The sequence below is a fragment of the Camellia sinensis genome, chromosome 14, assembly GCF_055761805.1.
Source record: "Camellia sinensis isolate YWXY chromosome 14, ASM5576180v1, whole genome shotgun sequence".
Classification (NCBI taxonomy): Eukaryota; Viridiplantae; Streptophyta; class Magnoliopsida; order Ericales; family Theaceae; genus Camellia; species Camellia sinensis.
Window position 1 is genome coordinate 99,122,700 of NC_138974.1, and position 26,315 is coordinate 99,149,014.

General features: G+C 35.4%; 2 protein-coding genes across 2 annotated transcripts in view; both read right to left on the reverse strand.

Moving 5' to 3' along the window:
* Positions 1–1,733: 1,733 nt before the first annotated feature.
* Positions 1,734–26,315, reverse strand: part of LOC114270374 (calcium-transporting ATPase 3, endoplasmic reticulum-type) — a 213,573-nt gene continuing 188,991 nt past the window's right edge. The window contains 14 exon segments of the mRNA XM_082905147.1: positions 1,734–1,978; positions 2,453–2,549; positions 2,651–3,034; positions 3,141–3,242; positions 3,336–3,428; positions 3,519–3,737; positions 7,273–7,397; positions 9,074–9,147; positions 18,667–18,720; positions 18,836–18,941; positions 19,838–19,964; positions 19,967–19,985; positions 22,656–22,741; positions 22,940–22,994. Of these exon segments, the coding sequence (XP_082761273.1) occupies positions 7,319–7,397; positions 9,074–9,147; positions 18,667–18,720; positions 18,836–18,941; positions 19,838–19,964; positions 19,967–19,985; positions 22,656–22,741; positions 22,940–22,994 (600 nt within the window). The 3' untranslated portion in view covers positions 1,734–1,978; positions 2,453–2,549; positions 2,651–3,034; ... (2 more) ...; positions 3,519–3,737; positions 7,273–7,318.
* Positions 9,224–13,028, reverse strand: LOC145807871 (uncharacterized). Its single transcript, XM_082906840.1, has 4 exons — positions 10,705–13,028; positions 10,352–10,609; positions 10,152–10,257; positions 9,224–10,057 (listed from the first exon to the last, which is right to left on the reverse strand). Exons 1-4 carry the CDS (start codon positions 13,026–13,028, stop codon positions 9,374–9,376), a joined length of 3,372 nt encoding a protein of 1,123 aa, XP_082762966.1. The 3' UTR covers positions 9,224–9,373.

Sequence of the window (26,315 nt, forward strand, 5' to 3'; positions counted from 1 at the left end):
AAGTACAAACCATGGAGGTATTGGTCTTGAATGTTTAAAGTTAATGTGTTGGTGATGAGTTTGGGTCAATTTGAGCCATGCATGTGATTAATTTATGAAATTGAGCTCCATTGTGTTGTAATTTGGTGTTGGTACCATGTTAGTATATGATTATGTGAAGTTTGAGCCAAAAGCATGCATCTAGAACCATTGAATGTCAAGTTGGAGCTCAAGAACATGTTCTGGAAAACCCAGAAAATTTGATGTCCGCTCGAGCGGGGAAACCGCCGCTCGAGCGTGAATTTCGTGCTCCTAGTATTTTTGCAGACTTGGATGTCCGCTTGAGCGGGGAAGTTCACGCTCGAGCGAGGAGCTATGTAGACAGACCTTCAGCTCGAGCGCTAGACTTCACGCTCGTGCGTAATTTTGATGCATCCAACACTTTTGCAGACCTCATGGGTCCGCTCGAGCGGGGACCCTCTTTTTTGAAATTTTGAAAAGACATTCTGAGTTTCGTTTTCCATTCTCTTTCACTTCTAAGTACTCTTAGGCATGCATTGAGCATTGTAATTGAGTTAGAAGAATAAGAATAAAGCCTAGAGAGGAATATGTGAATTAAAGAACGGATTGAATCGGTTGTGACCCATATGTGTTATGTGATGTGTAGGGTCAAGCTCCAGGCCAAATCAACCAGCCGATCACTGTGAGTAATATCTTAACAAAGATATCTGAAATATGTTATTGTCCAATTGCTTACGTCCATGTAAGTTTTATAAGATTCGTTGATTCGATTGGTGGACAATGTTTGCCATACCAAATGAATGGGCCAAAGGCCGTTCTGACAGGAATAAATGGATGGGCCAGAGGACGTTTGACAAGAACGAATGGATGGGCCAGAGGCCACTACAAAAAAACCAAGATTTAGTAGCGGCCAAAACTGTCGCTAAAAGCAGGAAAAAGCGTCGCTAAAAACTGAAACACCTTTACCCGCGGTTGCAATAGTGGCGGCCAAACCGCCGCAATAGCCCCGTCGGCATATCCTTATAGTGACGTTTTTCGCAAACGCTGGTATAGTTATTTTTATTGCGACGGTTGATGTAGTGGCAGTTACAAATGTCGCTATATCTTGAATTTACCAATTACTTGCTAACTTTATAGCGACGGGTCGACTGCTGCTATATCCTTCACTTTTGCGACATTTTGTAAACCGCTGCTATATTTTGACTCTATTCCATCAGTTTTACACTGTCGCTATAACCATATAATTCGTTTCGTATTTTATTTACAGCGACGGTTATTAACCACTGTTGTAGGCTATTTTTTTTTTTTTTTTTTTTTGGGGGGGGATGAATAAAGTCATAAATAAAACGACAAAAAACTACAAGATACAAGGGGTATACCCTAGGAGCAAACCAACTATACAAACACACAAACCAAAAAAAAAAAGAAGACAATCTACACAACAAAAACCATCCTGTTCACACACCACATAAGCAAAGAGCAAATGAGGGCAAGAACAAGGCAAACAATTCCAAAAAAAAAACCTAAGAGCAACATAACCTGATTACATTGAAAAGATCCAAACAAGAAAAGGAACTAGAAACAAAACCCAAAAGGCCATATTACAGGGACAATTTGATTACAAAATGATCAAAACAGACATCATAGCCCTGCTCACATTATATATCTATAACAACACTATTTTATTCTAATGGCTCAATGCTCAATAATTGTAAAAGGTGAAAGAGTCTGCATTTTCATAATCCCAAAATATCCAAAACACCTTAATTAAAAGGTTCATTACATAAGCCTGTAATACAAAAAGATCCAATGTTTCTAGCAAACTAATAGCCCACACCATAATCCAAAAGAAAAACTTGTCACATAACAATAGTACTCAAAAGTATTACTCGTGACACCATTTTATAAAGATCTCCATGAAAAATGTTCAAATCGAGAAATGACGTCCATTGTTTGATACTTCATATTATCTTATTTCCTGCAATAAAAATAATTGAATGAGTATAAGTATCATTTTCAATTTTAAAATCTATAAAGAAAATTTAGACAACAAATAATTCTCGACAAGTCTTATTTTATTTTATTTTGGTAAGTATATGGTTTACATATAAAAAAATTAAGATTACAATGAAGTTGAAGATCATCAAGCCAAACATTAGTAGCAGCCACCAAATCAAGCAACCACTAGCAACATCTAAGGGTCTATTTTTAATTGTATATTACAGTTTGATACGTTGCTGATATTCAAATTTGTTCAATTTTTGCCCAATTCTCTATTTCATTGGTTTGTTTGGTATTTTTACGGATGCCAATAAAGGAAGCAAAGTAGAGAAGTCAACCTATCAAACCCCAATTTCGTCCAAACTAACTAACTAACAATTTATTGGTAAAGAAGTCATTAACAGTGGTTCTAAATTTGTGTCAATGTATGTGTATTGTAATGATGATTTACCTCGATTAGAAGGTTGCATTTCATGACTCTGAAAAGAGGATCTTTGATGTGTTCGTGGAGAAGCTTGGTCCGGAATGCCACTACATCCATCTGTCGCCTAATTTATACAATAAAATTTACATAAGTATGCATAAATTTAGAAAATGATAACATATGATAAATACATCATATAAAAGAATATGTTATATGTAGTTATACCTGCAAACCACTAGAACTATGTCTCTGACTCATCAAAAATGCTACTTGCTCTTTTAAAGAGTTTATTACAGCATCTTGAGCTTGCAACTGAATACCTTGAGTTTGTAACTGATCACCTTGAGTTTTTAGTTGTTCCTTCAACTCAATTATAGTGTCTTTGTCTCTCATTCTCTCTTCATCAGAAACCATTCTTAAGTGGTCAAAATTATTGCACATGAAGCCATGCTTGGAAGGAGTAGGCCCAAATCCTAAACCTCGAACACGACCATGATGCTCTTTACCCATCACTTGAGAATAAATATCATTTGGTGACCAAGATATACGTCCACCAACATTTCCTTCGGAGCTGCTTGGTTGTGAGCTCATCAAAGCTTCTAGTTTTTCCTGTAGCATAAATGGGGGGAAAAAAATAAGACGACAAAAAGCGAGAGTGATTGTTTGCCACAAATACATTAGAATTTTGAAAATGTAACTTATTAAATGGGCATACAATTTTTGTAGCTGCTGCTTCATTGACTGGTGTCCCATCTTTCCTTTTGTGAAGCGGTATATATAATTTTGCTCGATCTAGTGCAATCTTATCTTTTTGCTCCTATGTGACAATCATATCGTTTGAGAATAAATTCATAATATAATGCGCTAACCAAATTCAAAAAGCTGAAAGAACGAATGAAGTTTGAAATACCATATCATATGCATGTTGTGCATAAGTTTTAGATCCTCCCGTATGTGCACTTGTTTGCTCTCGCCTGCTTTCCTTATTGGTTGCACTAAGTTCCTTCACTCATAAAATGCATAACAATATGTTAAAAAAAAAATGATATAATGACATTGTATTATTTGATAGAAAACATACATCTATGCATACCTGTCCTTCCTTTGAAAACCAATACGCGACAAGGTCAGCATAGTGCTCACGGTTAACTGTTAAAGGTGCAGTAGCTACTATCTGTGCTGCTGTCTTTGTCTCATCATAGTACTTTGCTTTTAAACTACATTTCCAATTTCTCCATTTCTCTCCCATTGACTTCAATGTTCGATGCCTAATCATATCCCTTCTCTCATCTTGAGGAATGGCAAACTTGGACTACAATTGTATGGTTTTTCATGTTATGAACATTCTTAAAATTATCAATACAATAATATAAACTAAATTTGTGCATTTCTTTGCCTAATTCTCATATTTTTACATGGAGATAATGAACCACACTAATTTCATACTTCTTACTTCTAGACGACACCTATATCCTAATATAGGAAAGGAACTTTTAGACAATCCTATCAACAATTTTCTTTACCACTGTAGTAGAATTATCACAAAATACTTGTAGTTAGAAAATTACCTCGATAATATTCCAACAATCTTCTTTATACTGATCTGGCACTTCATGCCAATTCTTGTACTTAATTGGGCATAAGTGTGGCTTCCTAGCAATGGTGCCTATGAAGCGACTGAATATACCACCCTCTGTAGAAACAGCCTGCAAATCCTTGTTGAAGGTGAGCATAATGCGTTCTTCTGGAGTCAAATTCCACACTTCAACCATACGTGTAATTCCCCGCGTGTTTCGCTTGGTCGATTCATCTATTACAATACAACAATGATATATATCATGGAAGTTAAGGGTGACTTCTAATTTGTGTTTTAGTTCAAAATCTAATAATACCTGTACGTTGCATTTCTTCTTCCCTTAACCAGTCCTCATCTAAATCATCTTCAAACTGAGGGTTAACCTCTGATTCTTGAGGTTGAGGATGTGGAACATGTGATGGAGCATGTGAGGAGGGATGTGACCAACTAGGTTGTGAAGAGCCATTTGATCGACTAGGCTGTGAAGTTTCATTTGGCCGATTAAGCTGTAAAGAGGCATTTGAACGACTAGGTTGTGAAGTTCTATTTGGCCAGTCCATCTGTGGAGAGCCAATTGAGTGACTAGATTGTGAAGTTCCACTTGGTGCGTTAAGCTGTGAAGGGTTATTTGGTTGGCTAGGCTGTGAACAGTTATTTGACTGGCTAGGTTGTGAAGAGCTATTTGATTGCTTATTTTGGGACTCCTTCTCAAGATTGCAAGTTCTAAATCGTTTCTTTGCCATATCTGCTAGATAAACAATAGATGTAATTAATCAAACACAAAGATATTAATCAAATTAAATGAGCATTTATCATAGTATACTAAAGATATTAGAGAACATAAGCCATAGGAAAAGCTCATATACACCTCGCAAGATTATTTTCTTTTTCTACTTCTACGGAGATTTTCTGTAAATAATGCATGGAAAGAGGAACAGATCTGTTACAATGGTGGATTGGGTATAAATTTAGAATCTTGGAATGGAAAATATGGGATGTGTTTCCTTTTGCTGCACTGTGGTATTTGTGGAGGGGCAAAATGATTGTAAGTTCATTGGTTCTCAACTAAGGGTGCAGTCTCTAGTAAATGGTGTTTGATTGTCTTGGCACGGTTGTAGGGGTGAAGAAGGTGCCAATCCTGAGTCTGCTCTTGATTTTTTGGCAAAACACTGTCAGTGGGCTGTGGTGACATTAGGCCCTAATGGATGCATTGCAAAACATGGAAAAGAGGTCAGTGATATGTTATATTTGTCTCCTCTTCCATAGTTTTGGTTATTAGAAATATTAATATATAACCTGGTTATATATATAAAATCTGTGGAACTTTGAAAGGTAACTATTCCATGGAATCTTATAATAATCTCTCTTCCAAAGGCACATGTGTACCCCTTATGGAATGGATATTATAATTGGTATCATCCTAAACATTGTGAGTCTGAATTTGTTATGTAATGATCATGGCAAGTACACAAGATTAACACAAGACATTTAATCTGTTTTAGGTACACAATATGCTCTCTTACAGGACGTGATTGTGGGCCCTGGGAATAGAACAGTAACATCCAATGATAATTTCTTACGAGCAAATCTTATTGGAGATTATGTTGGATACACAAATGTTCCTTCATTTGAGGATTACTACCTTGTTATTCCAAGGCAGGTATGCTAGCTTTGCTGATCTAATTTTGACTTGTATTCTTCGTGTTTTTTTTTTTTGGGCTACATAGGGAAATAGAACACAAAAAGTTAATAAAGTCTAACAAAAGCAATTCTTGCTATTTTGCTAAAAGGAACTCATTCAATTCCTCGGAGGGTGCACCAATTGGGCAAAGCCTAAGTCTGCTTCACCCCAATGTTACCCAATTGAGCTGCACAGCCATTCCTTGCCTGTAGTAATGCCCATACGGGCCTTAATAAAAGTTGAGTTTACAAAACACAAAAAACTGAAGACAGCTTATCTTACATTCAGTTGTCCATATTTCTGAATTTGCCACTGTTCGACTCCTGGGAAGGCCCCACGAGGAGCCGTTCCCCAGTCCGTCTCCCTGTTGGCATGCGGCGACATGCTCTCACCATGGGAGCCACTCAAGTTTGTCCACTGACAGCCACGGGATATGTTCACTATCTCAATGTTTGTCCACTGTTAATGGAACTGATTCAGCATGCATTCTTTTCAGGTTCATCAGTTTTACAACCATACCCATGTCCAACATCCCTTGATCACAAAGACATTTACCAGTCCTAGAAACTGGGGGACCACATATTGAACTGGAACCACATTTGCTGAATGAAGTTTGAAAAAAAAAAAAAGGGAATAAGTGTGGCTGGACAGCACGACTATTGTTTATGCCATAATACTTTTTATAAACTTGAATCATTATCACCAGAAAGATTTGTCTATGGGTCTAATTATGGCTATCATACTGTCAAGTAGCTAACTCAGTCAGTCAATATACCTAAATTTAGGGTTTGGGTAATCATTATTGCTATTGTTTCATGAGTATTTGGCATTAATGATAGGCCAAATCAATTAACTAACCATGAACTAATCAATATTTTCACAGACCATAACATTTAAACACTGAAGCCAAGCAAAACTGTACACATTTTGTGCCTTTCTTCACCAATAATACTAACCATTTAGGTTCAAAGTATGAATCAAGGTGTGATCAGTAAGATAGATAAAGAGACATGCATGCGGATAAAGAACATAGCATGACAAGGTTCAACAAAAGCAAATATAGCATGACAAGGTTAAACATAAGAATTTGCCTCTGTTCTGTTCATGTAAAATTGGTGAACATTGAGAAAATCCTCAAGGTACTTTAAGTGGCAAATGTGGGGCCTAACCTGGGACCAATACCTTATTTGTAAGTAATATTCCTTTTTGTGGGACCTTTTGGTCATTTAAAAAAAATTTATAAAAACTGAGGGCTCTCTCATAGGCTCTTTTGATGTACATGGATGGCATCCCCTTGATGCTAATTAATGTAGTCATTATTTACTAAATAAATAAATAAATGGTGTAGGAATTTACATAGGCTGCAATACATGTATACAAATATGTATGTGCATGTATATATATATTTATGTCTCGGAAGTTGTACAAGTTCACTCTCAATTAGATCATAATTGTAACCACCAATGGTTATATTCAGAAGATGCCCAAACAAAATATGAGGTAAACAGGGATCTGCAAATGTTAACTACACAGATCAAACCCATGCATATGATGAGAGAGAGAGAGAGAGAGAGAGAGAGAGAGAGAGACCTCAAACAAAGTTAAATCACTACCAGCAGTTATGTTCCAGACAATTCTAGTGGCCTTCTCTATGCCAATATCTAATAAAGGTGATTGAACGGCATTTAATGCAGCATCTCTTGCTCTGGACTTTCCTACACAAGAACAAATACCACAAGATAACTTAGAGAAATTTGGCCACTCATCCTATTTCATCAGACTAAAACAAAGCCAAAAGCAAAATGCATAAAAAAAATAAAACAAAAATATATCTGTCCATACATTTTCCTTTCTTGGCTTAATTAAGGTTACTTATATTATTTATTTTTTTTTTTTTTCGATGCCAAAAAGCCCAGCCTATCATAATCAGACCGACCACTAAAACAGAATACATTAACTGAGCAGCCACCAACCAGTAAACAAAATTGAGCAGACCAACAAACCTAAGCAGACCAACCACTACAAGAGACCAAACAGAGCAGACAGCAGCAAAGCAAGCCATACAGCAGCAGCAGCAGAGATTCACCACAGTAGCAAAAACCTCTGTTGCATTGAGATTTCATCAGCAAAAACAGTACTCAATTAGTACTCTATCACCCCAAAGCCAAAGGCCATCACTACAACATTGCACTCAGCAGCACCAAGGATCACCACTAAACATATCAGGACAACACTCAACAAACCAGTACTCACCTCAGTAGCAAAGAAACCTCTATTGCATACAGCAGCAAATAATCACCACGAAGCACCATCCTGCAGTAGCAGAGGTTCACTACAATAGCAAAGAAACCAGCAGTAGACAACTAAGGAAACAGAACTGGTGCCTTAAAGACCAGCAGTAGACAACTAAGGAAACAGAACCAGCAACCTGAACCACAAGCTAAGAACTCTCTGCCTGATGGTAATGCACACTCAAAACTGGTGCCTAATATTCCAGCAGAAACAGCAGCCTTATGCACACTAGCAGACTTCTACCTTACAAACCAGCACCTGAACTGGTTCCTTGAAAACTAGCCCAGAACTGAAACACAACAAACCTGCTACTAGCAGACTAGAAGCACCAATGCAAACTTAGAACTCTGCAGCCTGAAGCTAATGCACACCCAAACTGGGGCCTAGTATTCCAGTAGAAACAGCGGCCTTACCACACTAGCAGTCTTCTACCTTACAAACTAGCACCCGAACTGTTGCCTTGAAAACCATCCCAGAAGCATACCACAACAACTCGGATCTCACACCAGACCACAGTAACACAGATCAAACAACACAGGGACAGATCAGAAAGAAACAGAAATTAGCTAGACAGTAACCTTAGCCAAGGCAGACTAAAACCTGTTGAAGATGATGTACAATGTCATTGACTGAGTTACTTATATTACTTAATTCAGATAAGTATTCAGTGCTACCTTCAACATATTTAATTTCTTATAGGAATTCATAATATTAAAATTTAAAACCTTAGAAAAGCATTTAAAAAAAAAAAAAAGGATCGTAATTAAAATCTAGCCACTGAAGAACACAATAAAAAATTGATTTGGCCTATCATTAATGCCTTAAAAATCCCTAGGGATAGTTTGAGCACAATAATTTGACTAGAATTTTGAGCAGGCTGAATGTAATCATATCAAAATCGGACAGTACATAGTTCAGGTTAGGCAAGCACAGCACCAGCATTATGGTGCAGATGCCCAGAGGCAACACATTAAACTGCTCTGTAAGAAAGAGGCTCCAACACATCCACATCATCCCAAGTGTTGTTAGTAAACTCCTTAGTTCATTAAACATCACATGACACAATAATAGTACTACATTCAGACAGGTGCGGACATACATGACTATACTCACCTCTCTTGGACGAATGCAGACTTCTTTCTTCTCAAGATATGATATACCTAGATTCGCCCACTAAAAGTTAAAACCAGAGAGAGCAAAAAAACATAGTGTCAAGATGCTGATTTGACAGTCCAAGCCTATCATAGCTATATTTAACAACAAACATTAAAATAAAAAACACGGGTTGCCATACATATATGAAACTAAGAAATTTGAAATTTATATTCAAAACCAAATCATGTTTCAAAGATTAACATGAGAATAAATAAATTAAAATCAAACTAGTTGAACTCAATAGCTAGACATCCTCATCTAAATCATCTTCATCGATCAGTTGGTTATCAAGTGGAAGTGGTATATTGATTGTCGTTCCATCAGTATCATTTCTAGCCCAATTGAGGTTTTCATTCGCATCCACATGAGTGTCTTCAACTATCATATTATACGGCTCGTTATCATAGTAATTGTCAACATCACCATCACCTAATTCAGTAGTACCAACATCAAACACATCCCTCGCTTTTGTTTTAACAACAACCAACCAATTTTCATGCCTTACATCTCCCACATAATAAACTTGTGTTGCTTGAGATGACAAGACAAATGGTTCATCATTTAACCGTTCTCCAGTATGTATCAAATGTGAAAAATTTACAAGGTTAAAACCATATTCATCTATCTTGTAGCCTCTACTTGTGTTCACATCAGCCCAATTGCATTTGAATAGTACATATTTCAACTTGTCAAAATAATTCAGCTCAATGATATCAATTAAAACACCATAATACATGGTGCCTCCTTCAGTGGCCACACAAACCCCACTATTCTGAGTTTTCTTCGTCTCCTCGTAATTTTTAATTCGGAACTTAAAACCATTAACAACATATCGTTTGAATCGTCTAGCTAGAGTGTTTGGGCCTTGGGCAAGCCACTTGATTTCATCAGCAAGTTGTTGCTTTCTTGTGTCATCCATAGCTACAACCTGATATATTATATAATCCATTAAAATGATTACATTAATCTCTATGCTAAAAATTATATATGATAATAGTATTATTTAATAGCTACATACTTACATATGATCGAAACCACTCACAAAACTTTTCCATATGCATCTTATTAAGAACTTCATCAGTTAGACGACGCGGACGACTTTGTCTCTTTATATGCTCCTTGTGTTCTCTGTATGTTTATTCCTAACTTGTGTTACTATTGCAAGTATTAAAATGGGAAACTCAAACTTATTTATATACCATAACTCATAAATATTGCTTACATCCGATATGGTTGAATTTCATCATTGTTAAATAGCACATAACGATGTGCTTGTATCCATGACTTTTGATCAAGTTCGATATTCATTATTGCCCCTGTAGAATCTTCCACATTTCTTAAGGGTCGATTGAATACAGTTTCAATAGATTCCAAATACCGCGAACAAAATATTAAACACTCTTCAGCTATGTATCCTTCTGCAATAGAGCCCTCTGGATGGGCTTTATTACGAACATAAGATTTTAGTCGTTGGAGATACCTACATGAAAAACAGCATGATTATAGATCGACTAAATTGGATGTCATTGTGATGTGGATTAAAAACACAAATGGATACAAGTTGTCACACCTAACCTCTCAATGGGATACATCCATCTATAGTGAACTGGGCCAGCAATTTTAGCCTCAGTGGCCAAATGGACGACTAAATGCACCATAACAGTAAAAAAGGAGGGAGGGAAGATTCTCTCCAAATTGCATAAAGTCAGTACAATTCGAGATGCAAGTCGGTCAAGCTCTTCCACTTGCAAGACTTTGGAACATATTTCCCTAAAGAAACAAGATAACTCAATTAGAGGTGAAGCGACTTTTTTTGGTAATGTTCCTCGTAATGCGATAGGAAGAAGTTGCTGCATCAAAATATGACCATCATGACTCTTCAAACCTATAATCTTACGCTGTCTAAGTTGAATACAACGTGAAATATTTGAAGCATAACCATCTGGGACTTTTACCCCTTTCAAAACTTTCAAGAAGTCATCTTTCTCTTTTAAAATCATTGAGAAGCAAGCTGGAGGCAAATATGTCTTATTGGAACTGATCTTTTGTGGGTGAAGTTCACGTCTTATACCCATCTCTTGTAAGTCAAGACGTGCCTTCAAGTTATCCTTTGTCTTCCCATCTAAATTCAACAATGTTCCATATACATTATCAATCACATTTTTCTCTATATGCATCACATCAAGATTGTGACGCAATTTTTGATTTGCCCAATATGACAATGTAAAAAATATACTTCTTTTCTTCCATGGTTGTGTCTCATCACCATCCGCTTGTTTCTTTCTTTTTTTGTTTTTTTCATTTGCCTTTGTCTTCCCAAATTTGTAATCAAGGTCTTCTGTTTGCATCATGATCTCAAAGCCAGATAGTATATCAGGAGCTGATTCTATTTCTTGTTTGCCATCAAATGATGCTCTATCTTTACGAAATCTATGATCTTTATCCAAGAAACGCCTATGGCCCATAAAACAATATTTCCCTCCATGTTTTAACCATCGAGAATGAGTCTCATAATTACAAGAAGGACATGCAAGAGCACCCTTGGTATTCCAACCAGACAAATCACCATATGCGGGAAAGTCATTTATAGTCCACATTAGAGCTGCATGCATTTGAAAGTTCTCTTTGGAAGATATATCATAAGTTTGTACTCCAACATCCCATAATTCCTTCAATTCTTCAACTAAAGGCTGCATATACACATCTATGTCATTCGAAGGGGAGCTCGGACTAGGAATAAGCAATGATAGGATGAAAGAAGATCTTTTCATGCACATCCATGGAGGCAAATTATATGGGACCAATATGACCGGCCATATACTATAACTAGTACTCATATTCCCATAAGGGTTAAATCCATCTGCTGCCAACCCCAACCTGACATTGCGGGAGTCAAAGGAAAAATCTACATATTGAGAGTCGAATGTTTTCCAAGCCATAGAATCGGCAGGATGCCTCATTATGCCATCATTTGTACGACCTTCAGCATGCCATTTCATATAAGCAGCTGTTTTTGAAGACATGAACAACCTCTGCAATCGAGGCTTCAAGGGAAACCACCGTAAAACCTTTGCAGCCTTTTTCTTTCTCTTTTTAGATGAAGTACTCATATTATGCTGCAAATCATTCTCATTTGTTGCCCACCTTGAAGCACCACAATGACACACTTCATCATTTGCATGTTCTTTCCAAAATAACATACAATCATTAGGACAAGCGTGAATCTTTTCATAACCGAGACCTAAATCCTTAATAATCTTCTTGGCATCATAAGAGGCTTTCGGCAAATTTGCATCTGAAGGAAGCATGTCTCTCAAAATTTGAAGCAACATTGTGAATGAGTGGTTGCTCCATCCATTAAGACATTTCAAGTGATACAGATGCACAATTGCTGACAACTTGCTAAAATTCTTGCACCCTTCATACAAAGGCTTCTCAGCATCTTTCAGTAAGTCGTAAAATTTTTGTGCCTCTTCATTAGGATCTTCTTGAGGTCGTTGCATGCTTGGACCTTGATCAGATGGTTCTAGTAAATTACTTTCTTCTGCATATTCATCTATATTTTGGGTGTGCATGGGAAACACGTCCCGCAACATGTCACGTATATCACCATACTCAGGTCGTATTTCTTCATGGCTTTGACTAGTTCTACTAGAAGTCGTTGCAGACATAATTTCCCCGTGAAGATACCAACAATTATAACCCGGACTAATTCCATAGGATACCAAGTGATCATGTACAACTTCTAAAGTCAACATGTATGAATTCACACATCTCATACATGGACATGAAATTGTTCCATCATTAGATACATTGTGAGAAGCAAACTCTAAAAATTCTTTAATCCCTTGCATATAATCTCTTGACAATCTACTCTTCTTCATCCAACTCTTATCCATTGATAATTAACTAAATTGAAGTACCATGAAACAAAATGAAAAGTTAAATATATTATATAAAGAGTTATCTATACTAATATAAAAAAGCACTACACAATTTAGTGTAGGTACACATAATTGAATTATTTGTATATGACTTTTCATGTATATCTTTTCCTAAAATTGAACTATTTTATATTTGATACGTTTCATTTTTTTTTTATTTGTTTTCTTCAATTTCATTTTCACAATTTATGTAGCATTTTAATTTTTTTGAGTTATGATTTTTTTTACCCTGTCGACTCCATTTGATGGAACATAAGGCTTAGTTTGGTTTGGTTATGATTTTTTGCTGTCTTTCACGTGCACATGCAAATACATAATGAAAGTTTGGTTGTTGAAGGTTACGAAAAATCTCTTGTACAATACATTATATGGTTTAAACTCCATGATTAAATTTAAGTATTACATAATAGATAAGAAAAATCTCTAGTATAATACACTATTTCTAAGAAAATACTACAATTCTACCTTAGTACATAAATTTTTTATGAATTAAAGGGAAAACAATAACATTGAAAAAGTAATCCACACTAAACTTGTGGCACATCGATTGGTGTCCAGATTAGGGATTCAGCTTTTATTTGAGTAATTATAACATGCAGCATTCTACTCACGTAATGTATACAATGTACACGTATAGTTTTTTTAGTATCTGTGTTTCATAGTTAATAATGTGTCAAGAAAACAATCAGCTGCAAAGCTAAAGCTATTAGCGAATGGGTCCAACAATATATATCAAACTCTCAAAGAACTTCAAGTACTGCATGCATAGTTCATTTCTAATCTCGCTCTTTTTTCGTCAGTTAAATCACATTCTTCTACAGCACCATTTATGCGTGTGACAAGTAACACCAAAGTAAATGATAACAAGCAGACACTGATGTGAAAGAGAATTGTATAGGAATAGATGACATCAACATCATCAAGTTCTAGACACTAAACAGAAACAACTTAACTTGTAATATTAAATGTTTAGCACAACCAATATCAACAAAATTAATTCACAAGAAAGTCACTAATTAAGTGCTTCCCCTCCCAAAAAATTAATATTTTTTGTTCGCAGATACATGAAACGAAGAAGTAATAAACCAATAAACAATTAACATTATCCTCAAAAACTAACATTCCAATCCTGCAGCAACAGATTCCAACACTAATTTCAATCAAAGCTCACAACATAGCAGAGATTCACAGCTCAAGATGGCATAAATAACATACCATAGTGCAAAAATAGTTACCGACCGTGGTAAAATAAAATGACATCATTCGGAAGAAATCAAAAAGCTGCTCAAGTCTCCCAAATGGATAACTCTCAAACAGCCTAATGGATAACTCACAAACAATGAAACCTAGTTGTGCCACCAGTACACTAGGAGCAGCCCCATTGCACATCTAAATGTACCCAAAGCATCAATGACAGCAGACCAGTGCAGAACAGCAAAAGCCAACCACAAGCCACAACCCCCTTACTATTAACACTACCTCCCACCCTTACAGTCATGCATAACAGAGTTTAACACACAGAGTTGAGAAGCCAAGAATTCAGACTAGTTGCAGGACACACCAGAAAGCGCACTAGAAAAAATTTGAATATTTGTATTGTTTGAATATAAATTTTCAAACAAAAATAAAATATTTGACTATAAACTTCAAAACAAAAATAAACTACAAAACAAAAATGAATAGTGTCTGCAAATTTTCTGTGATGTGCATCCCAGAATTTTTTTCCCCCTGATTTGAGTAAAATTTCCCCCTATTATGCCAACTCACAAATAAGAGTGCCTTGGTGACAGAAAGAAATATGGTTCTAAGGGATTGTTTGGCTTAGCTAAAAAGTCACAAAAAAAAATCATAAAATCATAAAAAAGGTCAAAAATTCCTTCCATTCTCTCTACTATTTGCATGTTTTTGTGTAGAAGTCAAAATCATTCCCAAACACTAATTTTTTTCACCTCATATTTTAACTAAATAGGCACTAAAAAGTTGATTTCCAAACAGACCATAATTTCTATGACCAATTATTGCAAGTGCTTGAAGAACTAAAAGTGGTTATGCAATATATACATCAGGACATGACAAGCCGTAGCACCCACAAAACATCCCTAACCTCAAGAAGACAAAAGTTGAACTTAATATTTATATGTTAATGGAAACATCTAGTGGGTTCACTTTTTCAAATAATAATATAAGGAGATATATGTACATGAGTATCATTTATGCCACCATTGTTGTTCCAGAAAGAAAACTCTTTGTGCAAAATTGTAACTTTTTTTGTTTGAGAAAAACAGTGGTTTTGGCTGCTATAAGTTATTCCATGTTAAGTGCTTCTACAAACTCTCTGTTGCAGTTGACTTAGTGGTGATGCATTCTCCTCAATATTCTCTTTTTTATCATTCTTAATTTTATTTCCTTTTTCTTTTTTCTTGGTTTATTTTTCCCCTTGACTCTCCTTAATGGAGGTAATTAAATGGGATAATCTCCCAAGGTGTTATAGTGATTGGGTTGATCTCTATGGCCCGTTAATCTCAATCTTTGAATTTTTGTTGAACATACTACTGGTTAATCTCAATCTTCTTCAAATTTTCATTGAACATACTATACATGAACTGATTATCAACATATAGTGTTAGCATTTTATATTTAAAAGTTCTCTAATATCATACGCATCTATTTAATAGATATATAACAACAACCATGGGAATTCCCCAAAACAGATAGTCAAGGGATGTCCTCTGGGCTCATTGCTTCCCAAAGGGGCTAGTCAAGGGATGTCGTTTGGGTTCATTGCCCCTTGTAGATTTCTGATGTGTGACTCGGCACATGGAAATCTAGGTCGGGGTCAGTACATACATATATTGAATACCAACAATTTTTTTTTTCTATTTTCTAAATTATTTTTCCAAATCAAAATCATTCAAGATGATCATGAAATCCTTCAAAGTAGAGAAGTTTTGGAGATATTAGAAGCACTGAATGGAGTGGCAAGTCGTAGATTAACAATGAATTTCATTGACCCAAACTTGACCGAAGACAGTATAGGAAAAACATAGACAGAGATAGTAGAAGAAAGGGAGAATGGCAGAGAGATAAACCGAGAGACAAGAAGAAAGAAAGGGATAGAGAAAGAGAAACAGAGACAGAGAAAGCAAACTGACCTTGAAATCACAGTGGGACGATGATGAATGCTGCGGGGAAGGATGAACGCCGATACGTCGCCGCGGGGGAGGATGAGCTCTGATGCTTCGCCAAACAGGGGTGCTGGACTAGGGCACAGTTTTAGATGAGTTGAACGATTTTATTTTTTTTTTTTGGACTGAAATTCTGATATGTTATCCACTCCTCACGGAAAAAAAATCTGATTTCGCGCGAAATCAGAGTTCAATTTGGCGGGCCTCTATTTTGATTGGCTTTTTAGTAACGGTTGTGTACAAACCGTCATTATTAAAAAATATATTGCAGCGTTTTAGGTAAAAAATGTTACTAAAAATTTAATTTTTAGTTGTGGTTAATAACCGCTACAATAGCCCATCTGTAGCAGCATTTTTTAGGCCGCTGCAATAAAAAACGCTGCTAAAACCTGATTTTCTTGTAGTGGCCAGAGGCCGTTTTGACAAGAGCGAATGGATGGGCCAGAGGCCGTTCTAACAAGAATTAATGGATGGGCTAGAGGCCGTTTTGACAAGAACGAATGGATGGGCCAGAGGCCGTTTTGACAAGAACGAATGGATGGGCCAGAGGCCGTTCTGACAAGAATGAATGAATGGGCCAGAGGCCGTTTCGACATGAATAAATGAATGGGCCAGAGGCCGTTTCGACATGAATAAATGAATGGGCCAAAGGCCAGTTTGACACGAATGATAGTTTGACACGAATAACAGTTTGACATGAATGTATGAATGGGCCAAAGGCCAGTTTGACCTGAATGATACTAATGAATTGGGCCCGAGGCCGTATGATGTGTTTGGAACCGCAGTTACCTAACTTACATATGTCTATGTATGTGTGTATTAGTTAGAAATATAAACTGGGCCCAAGGCCGTTTGAGGTATATTATTCCAATGTATATTCTTTATTTGATATTGTTCACTGGGCTTTCGCTCACGCTCATTCATGTGTTTGTAGGTGAGCCAAGAGAGGTCCAGACCCAGCCTCAGTGAAGTCTGTATGGAACAACCAAAGTTTTGAAGAGTCAGCCCTTGCGTCTCACGCACGAGACACGTCTTCGCCCTTTTGCCATTCTGTGTATTTTCGTCATGTTGGCGAGGACTTTGGTATACGTCTGTGTATAGTTTTGGTTGGCTGACTTAGATTTGAATGATGCTGTCTGTACAGAATCTTATGCTACTATACTTTCTTATTAACATATGTAAATGTGGAATGTTATGATGTGCATATAAGCACAACTCTATGGATAAAGTTTTAAATTTGCTTCCGTTTGGCCCCTTTACTCTGATGAGTTTTGTCTTATTTGGTTTGTGGCCGTAGGTAATCTCGTGATTACTGGCCGGTTATGGCCTTAACCCATAGGGGCGGGTTCGGGTCGTGACATGTATTATACATGTACGCAATGGTTTTTGGGTTTGATTTAACATCGATTGAATTCCCGTTGTTCCATGACTAGAGCATCATGAACTGCACAAAACCCTAATCCGTAAATTGGATTTTTTTCTTCTCAAAATCATTACAAAAACCCTAAATTGTGGATTGGATTCTTCCATAAATTGCTACAGATTAACAACCACCATCGTAGAAAGCAAAGTACAAATCAAAATTGAAATCTAATTGGTGGTTGTGATCCAAAATCATCAAACCCAAATCTGTAGCAAAGGGATCAAAGATAGTAAAGAACTGAGCCAAAATCATCAACAAGTTCAGGTGCTTGTCATCTAGGCAACGAGTTGCCTTCGTTACACATATCTGATTGTCGTCACCCATCTTCAAAAGTTGTCGGCCGATCATTACCCATCTTCGGTAGTTGTCAGCAGGTCATGTTGCCAAGTCGAAAGAATCAAAGAAAATGAGTAGAGAGAGAGAGAGAGAGAGAGTCATGAGGGAGAGAAGCAGTGAAATGAATGGTTGGGGTATTCATATAGTGGCATAGCTGTAATTCTTGCAAAATCCAAGGGATGTTTAAATAATTTCACCCATTAACACAGCTTTCTGCATAAACTATAAGCTGAGAAGCACCTCTTTCGGTGGTTGCAATAAACAGCTTATTTGGGGCCAAAATAGGCTGTGTTAAGCCATAAGTCGATCCCATTAAGCTACACCAAATACTCATTTTTAACTTAATATAAGTTAAAAGGTGATAAAAGCAGCTTATAAGCTACACCAAACACCTACATTCCAAGGGAAACTAACCCACAATAGTGAAATGCAGTAATCAGGTACACATGTGCAACACATTTGACAGGGGCAGAGAATACCACTCTCTATCAATAACAAGAAAAAAGTAGCAATTCATGTCATTTGTCTATTAATTTTAACAATATCATAAAGAAGCAGAAAATGTACCAACATGGCAAGATAATAAGCGCCGATACTCAAAGAGAGAATATGAACATCAGCAAACAAGGAATGTAATCAAACTACTTACAGGAAATGAAAGATACAAAACAACAATCCACTCAGCCCAAGACAATGGCGTCACCTGCAGCACAAAATTCAAATATTTTAATTAACAACCTCATGTAAGGGGGCAAAAAAGTCGAATCATAAAAAAGAAATTGCAGTAAATAGATAGAAGTAGAAGATAAATCACTTACGGAAAAAAGAATAGACAGAGGTCGCACGTACAAGATAAGAATATGAAGGAGCATGGTCAGTACAATTGAACCAACAAGCCACAGATTACTCCAGGGCGGGATAACACTAAAAATAAAGTACAGGTTAGTGGTATTTATTTATTTTCTTTTTCAAACAACAACATCTACAACTGAGAATGAAAGACAAAAATATGACTTTCACTTATAATAGTAGCTTGAAATTATAAAAGATGGTTAACATAGCTGACTCTGAACCTATCATTGGTCAACAAATACAGCAGGAATTTTAAAGAAAGCCTTGATCTCTGCACCTTCTATCTATAAATATATAGTACAAAGAACAAACAGAATTCCAACAATAAACTTCCCGATTTGAAGAAAATTGTTTACATTTGGAAGGGAGTCTGAGGATTTCAGCATCTCAACTGCATTAAAATAGGCCAATTGAAAGGATGGAAGTTTTGGCATTGTATGTGTGCAGAGTCTTCAGACCTGCAAGTGTGAATGTGCTTGGTTGTGGAAACATTGGGTCAAATGAACAGTTGAGATTTTATTTTATTTTTGTTTATTTAAATATATATATATATATATATATATTTAGGAGAAACAGAACAACCAAATTTACAAGTGGTCAATTTTGTTCTTTCAAAGCCTTTAAACTACACTTTGCTTTGCAAACACTATTTTCAATGGTATTCTTCATGCAGTTTAGTTTGCTGCACTTCTGAGAAGCCAAGAAGTAGTATCTTAATGAAAAGCAGTATTCCAAATCTATCACCTTTAAAAGTGTTTCATGGCCACTTGTATTAGTGAAAAATTAAAAATCTTTATTCTTCCCTAATTTGATTTTATACAGTACCTTATGGGAAGAAGATGGAAATCCAAGAAACTAGCTATAACCATGTTTTTACATGTCACACATTCAGCATTCAAATGAATCGATTTGGGGACAGAGACAGTATCAAAGTTGAGATGAAGTTTGAGGTTCAAGTGAATACTTACAGGAGAGATTGATTTTCACTGAGATTATTCAATGCATTGAACATCTCAACAACAACAAGCACTGTCATTGACACAGTTGATGGGTGCCGATCATTGAATATACTACATGGATAACTTGTATCCCTTGTGAACAAGTGTCAAAATTCATCTGAGATAGTGTAGTACAAAATGTTAGTGTAGAAAAAGGATAATTTAGGGGCATGCACAACTAATAATTTTGTTGAACAGAAAATCAAACCATTGTCAATGCAGATCATGGGATCAACAATAAAATGCTGAATGCTTATTGTTGAAAAAAAGACATATGAAGTGTTAGCAGAGTCCTTTTAAAAATAATAATAATAATAATTAAGTTCAAACCAAATTTAAAATTTCCATTTAATTCCATCATGTAAAAGACTAAATGATACATTCATTAGAACAAACCATTTTTTAAACTTGCAGAATCGAAAATTCTATTTATATTACTCTGTATCTATGCAACATGGGTATTTCGACAAACATATTGTACCTGTACCATGTATCTCTTCAATATATCTTCATAGTTTGGCGAAAATGACGTCGTTTCATGCATTATGTAAACAAAAATAAAAATAGAACTGAATCGTAGTGAATCGTAGTGAATCAAAATGAATCATAGTGAATCGTAAATTGAATCGTACGATTCAATCAATTTCTGATTCAACAGCACAATTCGAATCTTTTTTTTTTTGAAACTTGTATCTAATCGTATGAATCGAATCGTGAATCATATGATTCTGTCAACCATGGGTATTTGTACTTCGTATGGTACTTCTTCATGCATATTGTACACGAAAAATGTACCAAATTTTTTTTTCTTAGTTTTTGCTGTACCCCAGACACACCTAGTATGTACTGAAGCCATACCATACCTTAATCAAAACAATATTTTGTTCTATATAGAGGTAAAATTAGTTTCATTAGACATTATTTATTTGTTCTTTTTTTAAGCTTAGCATGATTTTAAAACTAAGTTATGACTTGTAAGTTATTTAATATAATGACATGTAATTTTTGTTTATACCTTTACTTTTTGCCATTAAATTGTAAGTTGGTTCTTCTTAACAAACTAAAGCATTAAACTAATTTTTGTATTACATTACTCAAAATCAAAAATAAAAATATGTTTTTACAAACGGACCTAACTGTACTTGTACCCTACCTTTTTTAGATTTTACCATATCGACTCTCACCGGTATCGTACCAATACACATACCCGTACACACGCTTCGTAGCTCTACATAGCTGCTTATTGTATAATTTGGTTCTGAATAGAAACTGAAAGACACACAGCCCAGACGGCAGCTAGAATATTTTCACAGCTAGATGTAAAGTCATAGCAATTTGAAAGATCAAATACAAATATATTGACAATTAGAAATGGGCAAATTACATATACCCCCTCGAGGTTTAGCAAAATTATAGATACCCCCTGAGGTTTGAAAAATTACAGATACCCCCCTGAAGGTACTATTTGCATAACAAATTAGGGGGTAAATTGTTATGAAAATATAAACCTCAGGGAGCAATTTGTTATGAAAATATAAACCTCAGGGGGGTATCTGTAATTTTCGAAACCTGAGGGGGGTATCTATAATTTAGGTAAACCTCGATGGAGGTATATGTAATTTGCCCATTAGAAATTATATAAAGGGAAGCCAAAAAGAAGAAAGTGAAGCAATTCCATTTACTATTGTCAAGCCAAGTGTGAACATAAACTTGTCCTCAAATTTGTAGACCATCGCTTTAATATGTTATAACCGATAAATCAACTCATAATAGGGACACTGATGCAAGGTTAACCACATTTTTTCAGTCAGCCTGTAACAAATTTGGAGACATCTAGCTCAAAATTAATTAATTATAGGTGAAGAAACCTCTAGGCCACATGAACCAAGCTTGGACGGCTTAGAGAAGCAACGTGGGACAAGTCTCTAACATAGCCAATTTTGAAATCAATCCTAATCTGATATTTCCTGAATTTCCAACTTCATGGATTAAAGTGGGAATTAAATTCTTAAATATCTAGAGCTGAATTTTCTATTGGATTTAGCTTGAATTTAAATTAGAATAAAATAAAACTCAAGACATTTCTGTCTAAATTCTAAGTCTGGATTTTCCGAAATTTGGTCAAATATTTCACTATTCTTCCAAAATGTATTTCTTTGAATTTGGATCTGTTTATATTAAGACATCTAATGTGCAAGGGTGGAACCAGGATTTATATTGGGAGGGGCCAAATTGACGTACCCTTCAACCCCTTCCCCTTCCTCAACCCAACCATTCAGCCAAACCCTTTGAAACAGAGTAGCATGTGTGTATATATATGTATTGTATTAATAGTTTATATCCATAAAAACATAGAGAAGATAGAGAAAGGCACAAATCATAATTAACCAATGTAGGTAGTTATTAATTAGGAAACCCAATGATAATTTCAAAATTTATCAACACAAAAAATAGAATCAGTGGAGCACCTACAAGATATAAGGGACTGGAAGAGGCCACTAAACAAATTTTGTTAAAAAATTAAAAAACACGAGAGGCCAATAATGGAAAACAACGTATTTCTCATCTTTCATGTATGTACAGAAATATATATGTGGGTGAAATTAGTGAACTCAAGGGTGCCATCGCCTCGTTTTGCCTGTATGTAGTTCTATCCACACTAATCTGAAGTCAAATTTTGTTGAGTTTATAAAGTTGGCGACTTTCAAAAGCATGGTCTGATGTCATACAAAACCAAAAACAAACGCAGCAAATATCACACAGTAGTCTAATATGAGATACAACTTACCAATTCAACATATGGTAATTTAGGCCCACTATCAGCAAAAACAAACCACCATATGAATCCCGCAATGGTGGCAAGTCCAACATAAGCTACAAAAACCAAATAATTCAGTCATACAACAGTTCAAAAAATTGAACTAAAATCAACCTCCTGCTATTGATCTTTGCAAAACTTGAATAGTGAACATGTGAAATACTCGTCCAAATTTCTCTCATGGATATGCTGTAAGAAGCATTCTGCAAATTGGACCACAAGGTGAAAAACAAAGAAGTGCTAACAGACTATACCTCCAATAACTAGATAACGAAAGAATAGCCAACCACTGACAACAGTTTCATTAACCTGCACATTCAAACAAACAAAAAAGTAAAATCATAGAAATAAGAAAGTTTTTCCCTTTCTAAGAAAAAAAAAAACACTTGAACGCACTACTAGATTCACAATTCAATGAATTATACAAGAAACAAAGAACCATCATTATGGAATTGTGGAAACTGTAATATTATTTTGAGGGGAGATTAGTGCGTTTAATTATTGTTTCCTAATTAGTATTTAATTCTTGGTATATATATTTAGAGCTTGTAATCGTTGTTTATGGAGATAATACACATATTGTTTGTAAATTCACATGGCATCAGAGCACATACCATACCCTAGCAGCAGTCGCCATGAACCCTACTGCCCAGAAAATGGCCCACTATTAAGAAAAAATTTAACACAAAACTTTTCGTACCCTCACATATCCTTTTAAACAAATGGAGGCTGGGGGTATCAAACCCACCCCACCTCCCACCCCCTCTTCTTTTCTTTTCTTCCTATTTTTGAGGGTTAGAGCAGATCCACCGAGTTCGTATACAGAAGAAGAATGCACCAAGAATAAAAATATAAAAAGATAAATTTCAGAACTTTTTAGTATGCAACAAGTTTTCAACCGTACTAATGCATATATTATACAAAGTGCAACCTCTTGTGTGGCACGAGTTCACATCTTAAATTTGTGGAAGAACTTGATACGAGTATGTATTCCAACACTAATATGCTACAACATATTTCTTAAGACAATCCACTAGAAGGTACCATCAACAAATAAATTTACTCTTCAATTAGATTTTAGTTAATAGAGGTGACTTTACAAGTGTAATTTTTGTAAAAGACATGAAAATAGGATGGTTTTAGACTTTACCAGGAAATAATTTAAGGTATTCAACTTCTCAACTCAAACACTTGGAACTGCAATCATGTCAAAGCTCTTCCATGCTCAGAACAGAATTGGGAAAATCTTTCACAATTAAAATGCACCCCACCAGCTTCTTGCTGAAACAGCTATAACACATTTCCTTTATTATTATTATTATTATTTTTTTAAAGTTAAGGCGATAGGCTAAATACTTTTAACTCTTATGACCTAAGAGCATGGACACTCGTAATAAAATGATGGACGTCGGACATCAACACTCATTGCATACTCCCCGATACATGTGAGCCACTCATCCAAACCTGTCCTACATATTTTTTATCCAAACCTGTCCAACATATTTTTTTTTTTTAAACCAAACACACTTCGAACATTTGGGAGACACACATGTCCATTGCTTAGACACACACAAAACACACTGCAAGTTTGAAGAAAATTACTTGGGATCCAATAATAAAATAAAAACAATGTGGATATATAACTTAATCCCCCTCTTTCAAATTTTTTAAATTTTAGGAACAAAGCCTTCCAATTTTTTTGTGAATTGAACATTCTAAAAAAGATATTTGAACTTTTTGTTCGCACTTCTTTTCTAATATGTAGAATGTGAAAAGTGGTTTTTATTGTTTAGCTAACAAAAGATATATGTATTTCAGTATAAAAAATGAAAGAAATTTTTATTTTTTTTCAATATATATTTATTTTTTGTTGCGTCCTTGGTAGTGTTGTATGCTATTTCTTGGAAAATTATCATGGTGTTGTCTTTGTATCATGTCATATCTGTGTCTCGCATCCGTATCATATTTCCTACCATATGAAATTTATAAATCATTTCTACAATTCCATGTTGACCTTGATAAAGTCAACCTAGATAAAGAGTTAGTTTCTCCACAAGAAATTTTCAACTTTTTGTAAATTTAACTTCCTCTATTCTCCATGTCAAAAAGAACATTGAGCGCATTTAAGGTTGTTCATCTAAATAGAGGAAAACCAAGTGAGTCATTTCAGCTATTTTACATGTACAAGGATACCTATAGGCATGATTGGTTGTGTTCGTTTGTTGCTATCAGTTTACATTTTCCAAGAAACAAAGAAAAATTGGCAAACTATTTTCCAGGAAAATTTTCTAAAAGCAACCCAGTTTTTAGGAAACAACATGAAAACTGTTTTCACCAAAAAATCAAAACAATATGAAAACGACGTATAAACAATATGGATGTTTTCACAAAACCACAACTAAACACATGTGAGTGCAAATCTAATAGTATAATCTTTCTAATTCAAAAGCTTGGGATACGAGGACAATATTGGGATACAAGGACAAAGTTAAGTGTCAGCCTGTTCAGATTTGGTGTTAGTATTACAGACTCACTTAATGGTGGCTGAGAAGTCATAAGCATATATAATATTAGAGGTTATTTTGCTATATAAACAATAAATTATATTATTTAAAAACATAGAAAACTCGAGCTTTTGTTTGTAAATTTTGCCAATAAATTATTTATAGTTCAAACATTTTCTTATAGCTGCACCTGTATGGAGAAGTCTAGATCACCATCACAACTATGATTGCCTTTGGCAACCTATTCAACCTAGGTTTCCAGCTCCAAAAATGATAAATTCCAACCATGTAATGAAATTTTCTCTTTGACCATGTTTCATTCTGTTCCCCTCTTCTTCCATTGGTAACAGTATCAGTGTCCACACTTTCGCCTATACTATATCATCTTTCATGGTCCGAACACGGGGGTAATGTGACAAGCCCATGTAACACAATTCTTGATACCAAACACAATGGAAGGTCCAATACTAGCATTAACCAAAAGTTTTGTTTTGTTTATGATGCATAATAGACAGATGCTTACGGTGTCTATTTTTCACTTTTCAAAAATAAATAAATCAATCACATCTCTTAACATTGCAGGAACAGTTCACAAAAAATAGAAAAATAAAAATAAAAACTTTCCACAAGTGCTATCTAAAATCAAACAATTTCCTTCAAAGACCAACAATCATACAATTCTATAAAATTTTGAATTTTTTAAAGACAATAGATAGCATAAACCATTGAAACATAGGTCTAAATAAAATTATCTATTGTAAAACCCTATTATCATCGGGACATATTCTGCCATCTTGAAGCACCAATGGATTTTACATAATTCGTAAACGAAGAAAAGTTAATCAAACTCTAAGAGGCACCGACATGGTGGGTACACACATGTCCATGTGTATGGATTTTACATAATTCGTAAACGAAGAAAAATTAATCAAACTCTAAGAGGCACCGACATGGTGGGTACACACATGTCCATGTGTCTGACACACCATGTAGCGTGTTAATGTTTTTAATTATTACTTTTTCTGTAGGATACGTTGGAGATACTTCATGGACACATGCCCTGTGATTGGATACTCAGAACACCTTCGTAGATTTTTCTTATAATTTTAGAAAGCTGATTTGAGGA

Bases quoted from the DNA above. Each gene is read 5' to 3' on its own strand.
- LOC145807871 (XM_082906840.1), bottom strand. From the start codon at position 13,028: ATGGATAAGAGTTGGATGAAGAAGAGTAGATTGTCAAGAGATTATATG. The intron at 10,610-10,704 runs GTTAGGTGTGAC...TTTTTCATGTAG, and splicing joins TGGATGTATCCCATTGAGAG to GTATCTCCAACGACTAAAAT. The intron at 10,058-10,151 runs GTAAGTATGTAG...ATAATATATCAG, and splicing joins GTGAGTGGTTTCGATCATAT to GTTGTAGCTATGGATGACAC.